The 16,921-nt window shown below is 34.8% G+C and overlaps 1 protein-coding gene across 1 annotated transcript in view; it reads right to left on the bottom strand.

Annotated features, from left to right (window-relative positions):
* Positions 1–16,921, bottom strand: part of LOC149907382 (uncharacterized) — a 107,319-nt gene that overhangs the window by 35,065 nt on the left and 55,333 nt on the right. The window contains exons 4-7 of the mRNA XM_090102384.1: positions 2,405–2,510; positions 1,966–2,097; positions 477–588; positions 41–159 (exon numbers count right to left, since the gene is read on the bottom strand). Of these exons, the coding sequence (XP_089958510.1) occupies positions 41–159; positions 477–588; positions 1,966–2,097; positions 2,405–2,491 (450 nt within the window). The 5' untranslated portion in view covers positions 2,492–2,510. The remainder of the gene's footprint in view (positions 1–40; positions 160–476; positions 589–1,965; positions 2,098–2,404; positions 2,511–16,921) is intronic.

The following is a 16,921-nucleotide window of genomic DNA, read 5'->3' as shown; positions in this document are numbered from 1 at the left end:
TGTCAAAGTTCATTAATAATAACGGTAATTTACAACTCACATCGTTGGCAGGTGGTGGAGGTGCTCGATACTTCTTGCGGAAGTGTTTATTGTTACACTTCGGCCTCTGCTCCTCCTCTCTGAGGTCCGGCTCTGAGCCAAACCGCTTGTTAAGGCTTGCTGCAATATAAAAGTAAATAATGTCTAAAATTATCTAAAGATAGTTGCCAATTTGTCAAGAATTCTAAGTAATGAAAACATTTCTTTTTCATCCTACGATTTTACCGATTTTAAATATTATGTTTTATCATTTGAAACCGACTCAACTTAGGTGAGGGTAGACGGCTAGTTAGGAATAGGAATTGAACTAGGGGATAATTAAAAAAATGGAAACTGGTCATCTTTTGAGCAGAGACAAAACTTTACTTTACATCAATAAAGTGATTTAAGTTTTCAACACTACCTAGTAGTACATATAAAGATTCATTTCTACTCACAGTCACTCCGCCGTATATCCAGGTTGGTGTGAGATCGATACAGCATCTCCCTCTCAGACCGGAACTCGCACTCCGCCCCCCCGGCTGACCGCGAACGATATATGTTGGAATGCTGGAAATTCAATATATAGTAATGGCAATTAATATGAAAAACTAATGTGAAAAATATGGTGGTTAAATAGAGTTCTACTTAGCCGCTAAATAGAAACAGTTATTGTTAAATAACAAATCCCAATTCGTGAAAAACTTCAGAAACTAATTGCAAGTGTGTCTCAGAATTTAACGTATTACCAGTCGATTTAGAAAAGCCTGAAATTTGTTGTATTAATTTAATTAGATAGAGTTTAGATAATGAATACGTTTCTACGAAAAAATTACGCTCACTTCGAAAAAACTTTTAGTCGTCGTTAACTAAATAAGAAACATATGTTGACGTGTAAGTCGAAAACCCAAGGAAAACAATAAAAAACAAAACAAATCAAAGTCAGTTAAAAATAATTTGGAAAATCCAAAAGTGCACGCCTCATAATTTTTTTTTAATAAATATTTATTAATTATTATTTTTGTTTATTTAATAACAATTAAACCACATCGAATCAGACCCTGAAAAATGAAAGGGTTCTATTCCTGAGCATACTCAAGCGTAAGAGAGAAAAAAAGACTCGATTAGTAAAGTATTTCGGTCGCTATCGTGTTAACAAGAAAAAGGATCCGCACATACAGACACACGGACGTCCAAGACAGAACTTTTTTAAACTGTTTTTTAACTAGTTTAACTAACAAAAATGACATCAAAAATATCATGAACGTTAAAAATAGTGTTTTTTCTTAATATGTGTGTGTATGTATTATCTTACAAGTGCAATGTATGATACATAAAGACATTTTAAGTTTGAAAAATCAGATGTTTTGCGCGAAGTGACAGTAGTACCCACCTCAACGCTTCGCTTATGAGGCGTGCAAAACAGAAATGTACTCATTAAAATAATAATTACTCCCTGCATATCAACTAGGCCCAAACATCTTTCACTAATGGGACCGGGTCCCGGAAGCTCTCAGTTAAGTTATTTGCTCATTACTTAAGTGCCTCATTAAGTGAGCACTGAGCCACTTCATTATCTACATTGTCCCTAGATCTGTATAAACCTAAAAGGCTTTTAAATCAACTTCACTACTAGGGCACGATGTTTTCTGCGTTTAATGTATTGAGATTTGTACCTATCTATGTGTAAGTTATGCAATATTCAAAACATGATGAATAATTTTACAATATAAATTAAAATAAACGTATTTAATAGTCATCTAATATGTTGTCTCAATCAACAAGGCAATCGTAAGATATATTATAAATTGTAATATATTTCTTGCTCGCTAGACGCTAACTCGTTCGCTGCGTAAATAGCTTAGATTAGGTAATTGGCACTGTGTGACATACTTCATCTTTTTTTATTAAAATTTTAAACGTTTTAATTGTTACGTAGAAACGTACGACATGTCCATGCGGCGTCCGGTCCACGGTCATGGAGGCGGGTCGGCGGCCGCTGATGGTGCCGCCCGAGTGCAGGATAGCGCCGTTGTCCGTGCTGCGCAAGCGCGGGGATTCGGTTAGCGATGGCAGCACCTGCAAGGTGATAATAGATTAATATATTATTATGGGATGACATAGTGGGATAGCTTTAAGCTCGCTGGTGGTTTAAAGTAAACCAAATATGATCGTCGCTTCACTCCTTGCTAACCTATTTGTACGCTAAAAACCTACTACATCAACCTACTACCAAAAATAATAAAAGAGTTTCTGAAGGTAGGTGTTCGATGTTCGGTACTCTTTCACGAAAAAACTAATGGACGGATCTAGATGAAACTTTACAGCAATATAGGTTATATATTAGAATAACACATGAGCCATAGAAATACTTGACATAGCATACCTTAGGCGCATGTCGGAGCGGCTCGCTCGGCAGCGTGTGGACGCGGCGCGGCCGGCCCTCCGCCGGCTGGCTGCCCGCCTGCCCCATGCTACCCCGACCTGATCATCTGCAAGAATACATTCAATTGTTATTTATTTACTTTCTTTAATATAAGAATGGAAAAGTGAGCAAAAACAATTGAAAAGGTTGAAATTCTTAAACAAAAAGATCTAAATTCGTTTACAAAATTACAAATAATTCATCCCTTATCGACATAATATTTTGTTCAAGCTCACTACTCCGATAAAATCGGCATAGGTAGTAACAAAATAGTAGTACATAATGTAGTTGAAAGTTCTTGGTAGCCGTTATATGGTAAAGTTTTCAGTCTCTTTTGCAGTCTTTTATCAGTCATTTTACATTTACAGATAACAAACAAACTGAAATCAGTTTTTTACAGTACTGAAAGATTATATTTTTTATTTTCCTAGACATATTAATAAACACAATAGCCACGCCGGTCTTCTACGTTACATAATAAAATAAATAGCCTAGATACAGTTAGGTACAACTCAACGACCTACACCTGTGACTCAGTGATCGTGCGTACGCGCCGCGTGACCTGCCGGGTCGCGGGGTCAAGGACAACGGTTTGTAAACAAACAACCGGTTTTGTATTATTAGATTTCTTTATTTGGAGTAATAATTAATGAAATTGTGGGAAATTATGCAACTTGATATAAATTGAGAATATTATAAAAAAAATCCAAAAGTGCACGCCTCATAATTTTTTTTTAATAATTATTTTTGATTATTTAATAACAATTAAACCACATCGAATCAGACCCTGAAAAATGAAAGGGTTCTATTCCTGAGCATACTCAAGCGTAAGAGAAAAAAAAAGACTCGATTAGTAAAGTATTTCGGTCGCTATCGTGTTAACAAGAAAATCCTCCGCACATACAGACACACGGACGTCCAAGACAGAACTTTTTTAAACTGTTTTTTAACTAGTTTAAATAAAAAAAATGACATCAAAAATATCATGAATGTTAAAAATAGTGTTTTTTCTTAATATGTGTGTGTATGTATTATCTTACAAGTGCAATGTATGATACATAAAGACATTTTAAGTTTGAAAAATCAGATGTTTTGCGCGAAGTGACAGTAGTACCCACCTCAACGCTTCGCTTATGAGGCGTGCAATAAGTGTGTTAAATTAAATATCAAATGGGTTTTATTTGTGCAAAAATAGAAAAATTTCTAAAACTATTTTAATTAAATAAGCATGTAACCTATATAAAAAAATAAAAATCTTTGCTTCTTTTTACAAATTTAAATTTTGAGAAACTACTCATTTATTTATATATCCATTTATTTCAACAAAGACAAACCAACGTAGAGTTGCATCTTTTATTTATGCAACTACAAATCACGTAGATTCCTAACCTACTCTACATAGCTAGTAAACTATCATAGCTATGATTTCAGTGAAAAGCATATATTATTTGTGTAACGGATACGGATACAATACATACATAATATGTTAAAATATGCGCACACTTGAATTATCTTTTGCTTTTCAAATAAATGTTTAATTAATATTCAACTAGCTTCTTCTTCTAGAAGGGATTAAGACGCGTTATAACTAATAATATAATGAACCTATGTACATAGCTACTAGCTACCACCGGTTTGGGTTAATGCTATTAATTTGAATTTAATCCAGTACTATTAACACAAATGACTATTACTATGTAACTAAATACCTTTAACAATTAATACTTACAGTTACGTATTATTACAACCTAGTTACAAAGTTCATGTTTATAACCTTATATTATAAGTAACTTGAACGACATTTATTTGATTTACAACCAGGAGGGCTAATAAATAAGGATTAATAGCTTATACCGGTTAATTTATAGGGCCCGTTAGGTAGCGGCCTGTGTTTTTGATTGTTGTAAGAAACTGGGCGAGGCCCTTGGATTCACTTCCTTTGGTCCTTTTGGTATGTACCTATTTGAGAACTAGGGTCAACTTAAATGTCATGTCTGTTGTCTACCCTAGAAGGATATTAGTCTTTGATCGATTTTCTTCAATCCAATTCCGATTTCAAAACTATATTCTAAACTCTAAAGTAATTAAAAGGCCAGATTAGATTTTTTTGTCTGATTGTTGCGATTACTGAAAATACGACCGATTACAAAAAGGAATATTTTTTTGAAACAGAGTCAACTTAGGCGAAGCCGGGACAAGCGGCCAGTCAAGATTCTAATCAAATCTATCGTTAGGCATAAAATAAAAATCACCTAATCGTTTTGTTTGTGCAACGCGCTAAAAACATCATTCAGGCGAGTAGCAATTACGCGGCAATTAAAAACCTGTCGAGTCAACACACGCCACGGTATGGAACTAGTATCTAGTCATCAAGTATTAGTCGATTATTATCATAAGAAAGTGTTCATTTCACTTCGGACGAGAAAATGTGCGCATAATTGCACTTCAAAGCAACGTTCGATGCGTTTGCGCATGATGACTTGTTTAGCTTTCAAAGTCGTATTTTATGTGGTGACATATTTGTGAATTATAAATTATATTTGATTGATTGGATGTATCTAGTATGTATTTCTATACAATCATCTAATAATATTATACAGCTGAAGAGTTCGTTTGTACGCCCAAATCTCAGGTACTATGTATACTGGACCGACTTCAAAAAATATTTCACTGTACTCTATCATAGAGTCTCTATGTACATGATCGCTCGCGTAGCCGGGGCGGCGGCGCATAAACTTAATCTATTTGTCTTTCTATACTATGGAAATTTTTGACAAAGTAATATTCATATACTAGCTTCCGCCCGCGACTCCGTCCGCGCGGATGTCGGTCTTCGCGTGGATGGTTTATTTCTCCATTTTGAGTAACTCTGACAATAACATCTTATAAATATCTATTGGACTCAAATACGGCTAGGCCTATAATAATACCCAACGTGTGTTCGCTGTTCTACAGAACAACGTCTATGGATAAAACTGAAAAATTAAGATTATTTTTTTTCTTCGTATTTTTTCAGGATAAAAAGTATCCTATTTTACGGATAATATAGTATAATTATACCAAGTTTCATCGAAATCGAACTGTACTTTACTTTTCACGAACTCTAGTTCTTGAACTTTAGTTTTCACGTGATGTCTTCACATACAGACAGACAGACAGACAAAAATTTTTTTAATCACATATTTGGGTTTGGTATCGATCCAGTAACACCCCCTGCTATTTATTTTTTCAATATTTTCAATGTACAGAATTGACCCTTCTACAGATTTATTATATTATGTATAGATAAGTGCTTATAAAACCAATTAAAAGTAAAACGATATATTTTTGTCAATCCGTTCGTGTGAGCATCTAAAACATGCATCATGTATGCAACAAAATTTATTAATGATTATTACTTTTATATCGTTTCTTATGACCTCTAAATCCTCCGGGAGGTCTACATTAATAACTATTTGTCAAATTAGCATATAACGTAGGAGCCGACATCTAAATACTAGTTGTGCACCCCGGTTTGTTTATGTCCACAGTGGGTGTTCTTGTAGGTGACAAGAGTTGTTTAAACGAAGCTGTAAATAACAACTTACATGCCTATCTGCATACTACAAATAATAAGAATAATATAGATTTTGATGTGTGGTATCATTTTGAGGAGATTTAATTTTGAAAATTTATAGGATTTTTTGAAGAGGAAACAAACACATACAAGTGAACTCTGGCACTTATAATATTTTTCTAATAAGTATATTTATATTTTATACTATCTAACACTATTACGAAATTGTTTTACGTATTTTATATTAACCTAGCTAAATAAATATTTTGCTATTAAAATTATGCCTTTAAACTCAGCTGCACTTATAATAATCGAGTGTTTTATTCTTATCATTTCCTATTAAGATAGCATCTATTCTCACTCATTCATAGGCCTACGTAGTTTATTATATAACATGAATACACGACAAGTATTTTATAAGCCGCAAGTTTTAAGGCTTTAAAATATAAAACAAAGCGAGCGTTCAGCGAATAAGCGCATTCCCGTCTCAGCCGGCGGCAATCATTAACATTGGGGCTACAAAACTAGCGATTCGATTATCTATTGATTTCTATTTTGTTTTTTGACGTGACAACGTCTTAAATTAGGTTGCGACTGGGAGTCACTTATGAAAAAGTGTAACGCTCGGTAACGTTACGATGAGTCACCGAACGAGAGAGAGGCCCGCCGAATGCCTTGCGTCTCTCTCCCACTCAACTATGATCGAGAAAAAGACGTTGTCACGTAAAATCTTCGCCCGTAAAACCGACTTTACAGGCAACCATTTTTTATTCATTTTATTTTGTATAGGGGTGATGCATGTTAAGCGTGGAAAAGTTTATAATGTTTTGTACCTGCTCTACCCGCCATGACCGAATTTAAAATAAAATTTAAATATAGCCTATGCCCGACACGATAATATTTCTACTTTAATTTCGGTTAAACTACAAACAGAGTTCCTGATACATGTTATTACATGATTAGATTCAAGCAATAATATATCTGCAATAATTCGCACTAGAATCGGATTAACATAACGTCGTCACATCAATAAGACGGCAAAGAATCAGCAGCATCCACATCGTGCATGTTACCATTTAACATGCAATATGTTTTTTTTATTTAAAAGTAAATCGCGCTCCTCAATAAGCAGCTCCTCAACCTTCTTTTAATGATTATGCAAATATCTAATAAAACAGCAATGAAATCCCATTTAACATCAAATATTAACTTTACTCTGCAAGTAAACCGCGCTATACTCAGCAAAGCTGTCCACCGCTACTTTTGCGGCGCCAAAGCAACTGTTCACAGTTAGCTGGGAGCATGGACGCGGAAAATTATTCGCTCAACGCTTCCGTGCCGCGATCTCGATCATCACTATATTGCGATTTAATAGCCGATGATTGCAATCAATATGTTCGCTGTTTATTATACTTTAGTGAGCGGCTGGTATTTGAGCAGGAAACATCTGGATGCGATAAGAAGTGGGTCACGCAAGGATCTTGTATGGAGGGATGGTTTGATTTGTTACTTCTAGTTTTATCGCGTTGTAAGACTTGTGCAGGCACGATTATCATATCTGTTTATGATCTAATCATTTTAAAGATTATAATTATAATTGATATTCAGGTTATGGAGGAAAATATTGTAATAATGAACTTCGTATCTTGCAAGGGTAATAAAAATAGATTATAAACAGCAACGTTATAAGATTAAATGCTTTTCAAAGTATCAATAAACTGTGATTAAAATTTTGCATAATCGTCTATAATTAAAGTCATCACTTTTCTGTAGGTACATGAAAAGAGAGTAAACTTTATCTCTATGTCATAAGGTCTTGGTGAACTAGATTACATAGCAATAAGAACAGTAAGCGATATATACAGTTAAGTGTCGAGAACAATGCAAGTTAGAATATTACCTTCGATTTCATTGATGCCACATCAAATCGAGTATTAACATTAAGTCTGTTATTCTATTTAAATAACACTAGGCGAGATCGCGATTACATTATCCGGAATTTGTGAATTTATTTTGAAGTGTTAATCGTATGGGTACTTTTATACTACACGGTGATATAACGATGTCGGTGCAATATCGCGTGTTTCTTGTTAGATGTAGTTTTAGATTCACTGTAACAGTATACATCTTTCTTCCGTTCAAGTTGGAGGCTATGAACCTGAACATTACTCGAACTCGATTAGCTAGTCATCTTCTTTCAAAGAAGTTTGTCTCTTATTGATAATTGCCAAATATAACAGTTATAATTAATTATAGTTTCACTATATTAGTTCGTATAAAAATGGATAAAAGAATAAGAGATTGGTAGAAATCTAAAATAACTGTGAATTAAAATGAATTCACTTACTTCTACTTATATGATCGCAAGTGATATTGTATTTACCATATGTATTTACATATTTCCATGCGTGTTACGATCGACATGATCGAGTCAGTGTGTCGGAGTCGTGTCGTTACTCGTTACCGTTAGTGTAAAAACATACACACGTTAAGGTCAGCTGAGCAATATCGATACCATATTTGGATGTTTTGTTGATTTGTTTCGAATCATTTATAAGTATAAGATGCATTATTTAATAGATTTAAACGTCTGATTGTTTTTGTCCTTATATGGTTTCTTTAGAGTTTGATTTGTGGTGTAATTTCAATTAAGCCATATTTTATATGTTATGCCACCTTTATTATTTATTTATTCAAAATAGGAATGTTATACTTAAATATATTTGTATTTTTCTGTAAAAAAAAAAGGATCATGTTATAAAACAGACGATGGAAAAAATGTTCGGTACCTCATTGTTACAAAAAATATACTACATGGTTAGTGCCAAGTTTACTCTAATTTAGCACAAAATATGCCTTTGATTTTGCATTACCGAACTGTTTTAATTCCGATAACCTAAAAATGTTTTTTATTCATGTAAACTTTTATAAAATCTTATGAATAGTCATTTTTTATTAAACCACCACCGATTCGGAATATACGTTTACACACATTTAGAAAGCTTCAACACAGTTAAAATTGCAGGCCTACTAATTGCCTTATTGCATCAGTAAGTTTGTAGGAGGAACACATTTTGAGAAATTGAGAGGACTGGCATGTCCAAGAACCAAAAAAAGTTCTACATCTTGTGACATAACTGCCAACCTTTACTTGGCCCGCTTGTTTCGATAAATCCCGAAAAAGGCTGAGTAGAAATAGGAACAATATGGGCATATGATGATGCCCAATTAATTGCATAATCATAAACAACCAATAAAAGAAGACCAGTAGAACATTACACAATCTCGAAAGATAAACCTATACTTACTGCACTAACAACAACGGAACACATTCACAGCTCATAAAAGCACAATCCATTAAATCTTTTCCTAGGATTGTCAATTGTTTTTAGATGAGGTGGGAAAGTCGCTCGCGGACGGAGTTTAACAGATTCTAGCGCGATTATAAGATAAGTGTTTGGTGCTACTGGGAAACGGGTAAATAGTCACACAAAGTTACAATTAAATAGCCATGGAAATAGCTCATTCAGAAGCGATTGTTTTGTTTAGACTACGCTTACACTTTGTTGTAACTAATAAATACGAATAGGTCACAAGACATATTGTACCTCTACGATATATGGTCTGGATTCGCACTATACATTCAAAGATTTGATTAGGTAAAATTTCTTAAAACTGCATTTACTACGGCCAATTTCTACATCGACTTGACGACAAATGAAATGTTACAGGAGATATATTATACACAAGTGTGCGTATTATCACTCTTAGTTCGATGGAAGCTCAAGGAGATCAGGGACCGTATTATGACCTCTTATTTCCAACTGTCCCAGTAATACATAACGGGGTTTCCGAGGCACAGGGGTGTTATAAAAGACTAGCTGCTCCGCGCGGTTTTACCCCCGTGGCTCCTCTCCTGTTGGTCGTAGTGTGATGATATATAGCCTTTAGCCTCCCTCGATAAATGAGCTATCTAACACTGAAAGAATTTTTCAAATCAGACCAGTAGTTCCCGAGATTAGCGCGTTCAAACAAACAAACAAACAAACAAACTCTTCAGCTTTATAATATTAGTATAGATAAGGCATGGAGCATGTGGAAGGTAACATAGCATGATGAAAGCATTTTGACTAATAGGATTGGCTTATTTCCACCTCTTACGGTTAGACGCTTGATTGCATACTTGGTTAAGTATTAAAATATACGCACTATTAATGGTTCTAGTATTAAAACTATAAAACGAAGACTATCTTATAATAATTTATCTTTACTATTATTAGCTTACGTACTAGTTAGGTAATACATTCCTAATGCTGTGTTCACCTTTTATTGATAAGTGCATAATGTTAATTTTTAATTTTTGAAGTGAAACTTCTTTAACGGGGTTGGAAAAAAATTTTGTGTAACATTTTTTCGTTACGCGTGACAGTTACGCGCCATCTTTTTCTTATCCCTACCACGCGTGATTCGACGTATTTCTGTAAAGTTGCATAATATAGTAAACTAGCTTTCCGCCCGCGGCTTCGCCCGCGCAGTTTAAGAAAAACCCGCATAGTTCCCGTTCCCGTGGGATTTCCGGGATAAAACCTATCCTATGTCCTTTCTCGGGTATCAAAATATCTCCATACCAAATTTCATGCAAATTGGTTCAGTAGTTTAGGCGTGATTGAGTAACAGACAGACAGACAGAGTTACTTTCGCATTTATAATATTAGTATGGATTATTTTTTGAAAAATAAGGTCATAAAGAAATTTCACTTCGTACGTGTGTACACTAAGTACACGCACACATTTTTTTTAATTTTTAACCGACTTCAAAAAAAAGGAGGAGGTTATCAATTCGGCCGGTATGTTTTTTTTTTTTATGTATGTACACCGATTACTCCGAGGTTTCTGAACCGATTTACGTGATTCTTTTTTTATTCGATGCGGGATGGTGTCGAATTGGTCCCATAAAAATTTTATTCGGATAGGCCCAGTAGTTTTTATTTTATGAGCATTATTGTCTGTACTTGTAAATGTTGCAAGTGCAAGTTTGAAGTCGGTTGTTTTTAACGCAGTTATCACTTGTATCAATGTCAAATGTATTTATTGTTGGTGTGCCAAATTAAAATAAATAAATAAATAAATTCCTAAGAATAATAACCAAATACGAGGATATGTAAATGATCTGTCAGCCGGTTGTACTAAAATGAACTACAAGTTTTGCACGCCTCATAAGCGAAGCGTTGAGGTGGGTACTACTGTCACTTCGCGCAAAACATCTGATTTTTCAAACTTAAAATGTCTTTATGTATCATACATTGCACTTGTAAGATAATACATACACATACATTTTAAGAAAAAACACTATTTTTAACGTTCATGATATTTTTGATGTCATTTTTGTTATTTAAACTAGTTAAAAAACAGTTTAAAAAAGTTCTGTCTTGGACGTCCGTGTGTCTGTATGTGCGGATCCTTTTTCTTGTTAACACGATAGCGACCGAAATACTTTACTAATCGAATCTTTTTTTTTCTCTTACGCTTGAGTATGCTCAGGAATAGAACCCTTTCATTTTTCAGGGTCTGATTCGATGTGGTTTAATTGTTATTAAATAAACAAAAATAATAATTAAGAAATATTTATTAAAAAAAATTATGAGGCGTGCACTTTTGGATTTTCCAAATTATTTAAAATTACTTTGATAACTCAAACAATGATACTACAACGTGGACAATTACTATATATTCTACAAAACACACTTTCTCTATAAAATTCACACATTACAGCGAATTTACATATCATATCATCTTCCGCAACAATCAGAGCGTGTACCCTCGAATTCGTAACTCGGTTAACTCACAGACCTACAAACATGTGTTATTATGTTAATTTTGTGATAGTATAGACAATTTTAACTAGATATGGTACTATACGAGGAAGAAGGCATTGTCCTCAGTGGAGTAGCGAATTTAAATACGTAATTAATAACTACGCTACGAATGAAAAATACGATGAAAACTTCATCGTTTTTTTGGAAACAAAAGTCACAATAATTCCTATTTCACAGCATCACGCACGGCTTGATCAGTTTATCAAATATTTTTTTATTCGGAAAAGATCATTATGGAGTAAGATATGGAGGGAAAAGATTTTAGGTTCAAAATTTCACAGTGGCGAGTCTGTCAGACTCACGTAATGATTTTACGATTCCAAAAAAGCATAAATTAAATAAGTAAAGGTGCAATTAAACACGTAATTGCAGAAGCTGAAATAATTTGGAAAATCCAAAAGTGCACGCCTCATAATTTTTTTTTAATAAATATTTATTAATTATTATTTTTGTTTATTTAATAACAATTAAACCACATCGAATCAGATTCTGAAAAATGAAAGGGTTCTATTCCTGAGCATACTCAAGCGTAAGAGAAAAAAAAAGATTCGATTAGTAAAGTATTTCGGTCGCTATCGTGTTAACAAGAAAAAGGATCCGCACATACAGACACACGGACGTCCAAGACAGAACTTTTTTAAACTGTTTTTTAACTAGTTTAAATAACAAAAATGACATCAAAAATATCATGAACGTTAAAAATAGTGTTTTTTCTTAATATGTGTGTGTATGCATTATCTTACAAGTGCAATGTATGATACATAAAGACATTTTAAGTTTGAAAAATCAGATATTTTGCGCGAAGTGACAGTAGTACCCACCTCAACGCTTCGCTTATGAGGCGTGCAATAAAAACTTAGAAAATATGAAAGTTACGCATTGCAAACTATGTCCGTACACAATTTAATTTTTATAATTTTGAAGCTGAAGCTTCTGCATAAGCATGATTGGTCTTATTTGCATAATTCATGTTAAGAAATAATAATTGACGAAACCGTTCATGTACCACAAATATTTAATCCAATAGAATTATTCACATACGACAAGCACACTAACACACATATAAACTGGGCCCTACAAACATGTTAAATACCTAAACCTTTAAGTGCAAGATTTTATTATTTATGTAAGCACTGAGCGGATACATAAATTGTTCAACCTACATACTCTAATAAGTTAAAATGCTTTGGCAAACCTCGGGACCGGTCCCATTAAAAATTCTTGTGACACACAAACCGACAGGCTTATCCTATTAATATTGTTAAGCTAAAGTTTTGTTTGGATGAAAGTATTGTGAAGCAAAATTACATAACCAGGTAGTTACGTTCAAAAATTTTTCAGAATTACATATATTAAGAACCTAATAACGAACAGTATCAAAACCAATGTGTTGTGATATTGTGAATGATAAATAAATATTTCTTTTTTTATCATGAAATTCCCAAAACAGCACGTATTTGATATTTTCCAAAAACTTACCTATCTAAATATCCACTTTTAAATAGCCCTTGCAATGTTTACGATATTGTTATCAAGAGGTCAAATATAAATGGTCGACTTATTTTGTTCATTGAAACGAAACGAGGCACTTGTCAATATCACTATTGAAATAATAATATTTGTTTAAAACCACTTGTATGTGTCTACAAATAGAAACGTGAGACGACGGTCAGTGTGTCAGTAAGAATAAACCCTACTCAAACTCAACTGAGAATAGATTCCAACTCAAAAATAAATGATTCCAAATTTATATTACATCATACTTTTAAAATAATTTGGAAAATCCAAAAGTGCACGCCTCATAATTTTTTTTTTTAATAAATATTTATTAATTATTATTTTTGTTTATTTAATAACAATTAAACCACATCGAATCAGACCCTGAAAAATGAAAGGGTTCTATTCCTGAGCATACTAAAGCGTAAGAGAAAAAAAAAGACTCGATTAGTAAAGTATTTCGAGGTACGTAAAGCTGGCGATGAAAAATTAGCGAAATTAAAAAAAAACAACACCAGTATTTGTTGCTTATTTGTTGCTAATTAGTTGCTATAATGACGATTTTGTTGCTCAACCCGTTCGCTGAAAATCAGCAACAGTTCTAGCTTAACGTTAAGGTAGCGTGCAGAAATCGGAAAAAGGGATGGATCGTTGCAAAAATGCAGATGAATTTGTTGCTAATTTGTTGCTGCATAAAAACAGTGAAAATTTTGAATTTTTTTCATTGGCACCAAAAATAACACTGGCCACGTCAACTTAATTGTCGATTTTCGGTAGTGAAACATAAAAAAAAATTTGTTGCTCCTCACATCGTTCACCGGCACAGTGTACAGAGCCAGCAACAAAATAGAAACCGGCAGTAGAGTTAATTTTGAAACCGGTTTGCTAGAAAATCGTCCACGCCAGCTTAACTGTCGATTTTCGGGAGTGAAACATAAAAAAAAATTGTTGCTCCTCACATCGTTTACCGGCACAGTGTACAGAGCCAGCAACAAAATAGAAACCGGAAGTAGAGTTAATTTTGAAACCGGTTTGCTAGAAAATCGTCCACGCCAGCTTAACTGTCGATTTTCGGTAGTGAAACATAAAAAAAATAATTTGTTGCTCCTCACATCGTTCACTGGCACAGTGTACAGAGCCAGCAACAAAATAGAAACCGGAAGTAGAGTTAATTTTGAAACCGGTTTGCTAGAAAATCGTCCACGCCAGCTTAACTGTCGATTTTCGGTAGTGAAACATAAAAAAAAAATTTGTTGCTCCTCACATCGTTCACCGGCACAGTGTACAGAGCCAGCAACAAAATAGAAACCGGAAGTAGAGTTAATTTTGAAACCGGTTTGCTAGAAAATCGTCCACGCCAGCTTAACTGTCGATTTTCGGGAGTGAAACATAAAAAAAAAATTTGTTGCTCCTCACATCGTTCACTGACACAGTGTACAGAGCCAGCAACAAAATAGAAACCGGAGGTAGAGTTAATTTTGAAACCGGTTTGCTAGAAAATCATCCACGCCAGCTTAACTGCCGATTTTCGGGAGTGAAACATAAAAAAAAAATTTGTTGCTCCTCACATCGTTCACCGGCACAGTGTACAGAGCCAGCAACAAAATAGAAACCGGAAGTAGAGTTAATTTTGAAACCGGTTTGCTAGAAAATCGTCCACGCCAGCTTAACTGTCGATTTTCGGTAGTGAAACATAAAAAAAATTTGTTGCTCCTCACATCGTTCACTGGCACAGTGTACAGAGCCAGCAACAAAATAGAAACCGGAGGTAGAGTTAATTTTGAAACCGGTTTGCTAGAAAATCGTCCACGCCAGCTTAACTGTCGATTTTCGGTAGTGAAACATAAAAAAAAAATTGTTGCTCCTCACATCGTTCACCGGCACAGTGTACAGAGCCAGCAACAAAATAGAAACCGGAAGTAGAGTTAATTTTGAAATCGGTTTGCTAGAAAATCGTCCACGCCAGCTTAACTGTCGATTTTCGGGAGTGAAACATAAAAAAAAAAATTGTTGCTCCTCACATCGTTCACCGGCACAGTGTACAGAGCCAGCAACAAAATAGAAACCGGAAGTAGAGTTAATTTTGAAACCGGTTTGCTAGAAAATCGTCCACGCCAGCTTAACTGTCGATTTTCGGTAGTGAAACATAAAAAAAAAATTGTTGCTCCTCACATCGTTCACCGGCACAGTGTACAGAGCCAGCAACAAAATAGAAACCGGAAGTAGAGTTAATTTTGAAATCGGTTTGCTAGAAAATCGTCCACGCCAGCTTAACTGTCGATTTTCGGGAGTGAAACATAAAAAAAAAAATTGTTGCTCCTCACATCGTTCACCGGCACAGTGTACAGAGCCAGCAACAAAATAGAAACCGGAAGTAGAGTTAATTTTGAAACCGGTTTGCTAGAAAATCGTCCACGCCAGCTTAACTGTCGATTTTCGGTAGTGAAACATAAAAAAAATTTGTTGCTCCTCACATCGTTCACTGGCACAGTGTACAGAGCCAGCAACAAAATAGAAACCGGAAGTAGAGTTAATTTTGAAACCGGTTTGCTAGAAAATCGTCCACGCCAGCTTAACTGTCGATTTTCGGGAGTGAAACATAAAAAAAAAATTTGTTGCTCCTCACATCGTTCACTGACACAGTGTACAGAGCCAGCAACAAAATAGAAACCGGAGGTAGAGTTAATTTTGAAACCGGTTTGCTAGAAAATCGTCCACGCCAGCTTAACTGTCGATTTTCGGGAGTGAAACATAAAAAAAAAATTGTTGCTCCTCACATCGTTCACTGGCACAGTGTACAGAGCCAGCAACAAAATAGAAACCGGAAGTAGAGTTAATTTTGAAACCGGTTTGCTAGAAAATCGTCCACGCCAGCTTAACTGTCGATTTTCGGTAGTGAAACATAAAAAAAAATTTTTTGCTCCTCACATCGTTCACTGGCACAGTGTACAGAGCCAGCAACAAAATAGAAACCGGAAGTAGAGTTAATTTTGAAACCAGTTTGCTAGAAAATCGTCCACGCCAGCTTAACTGCCGATTTTCGGTAGTGAAACATAAAAAAAATTTGTTGCTCCTCACATCGTTCACCGGCACAGTGTACAGAGCCAGCAAACAAAAAAGAAACCGGAGGTAGAGTTAATTTTGAAACCGGTTTGCTAGAAAATCATCCACGCCAGCTTAACTGCCGATTTTCGGGAGTGAAACATAAAAAAAAAATTTGTTGCTCCTCACATCGTTCACCGGCACAGTGTACAGAGCCAGCAACAAAATAGAAACCGGAAGTAGAGTTAATTTTGAAACCGGTTTGCTAGAAAATCGTCCACGCCAGCTTAACTGTCGATTTTCGGTAGTGAAACATAAAAAAAATTTGTTGCTCCTCACATCGTTCACTGGCACAGTGTACAGAGCCAGCAACAAAATAGAAACCGGAGGTAGAGTTAATTTTGAAACCGGTTTGCTAGAAAATCGTCCACGCCAGCTTAACTGTCGATTTTCGGTAGTGAAACATAAAAAAAAATTTGTTGCTCCTCACATCGTTCACCGGCACAG

Source organism: Colias eurytheme, chromosome 6 (assembly GCF_061535395.1).
Source record: "Colias eurytheme isolate Ceu_HAF_F1 chromosome 6, ilColEury1 Martin Lab GWU primary, whole genome shotgun sequence".
Classification (NCBI taxonomy): Eukaryota; Metazoa; Arthropoda; class Insecta; order Lepidoptera; family Pieridae; genus Colias; species Colias eurytheme.
This window is presented reverse-complemented; position numbering and strand designations above follow the sequence as displayed.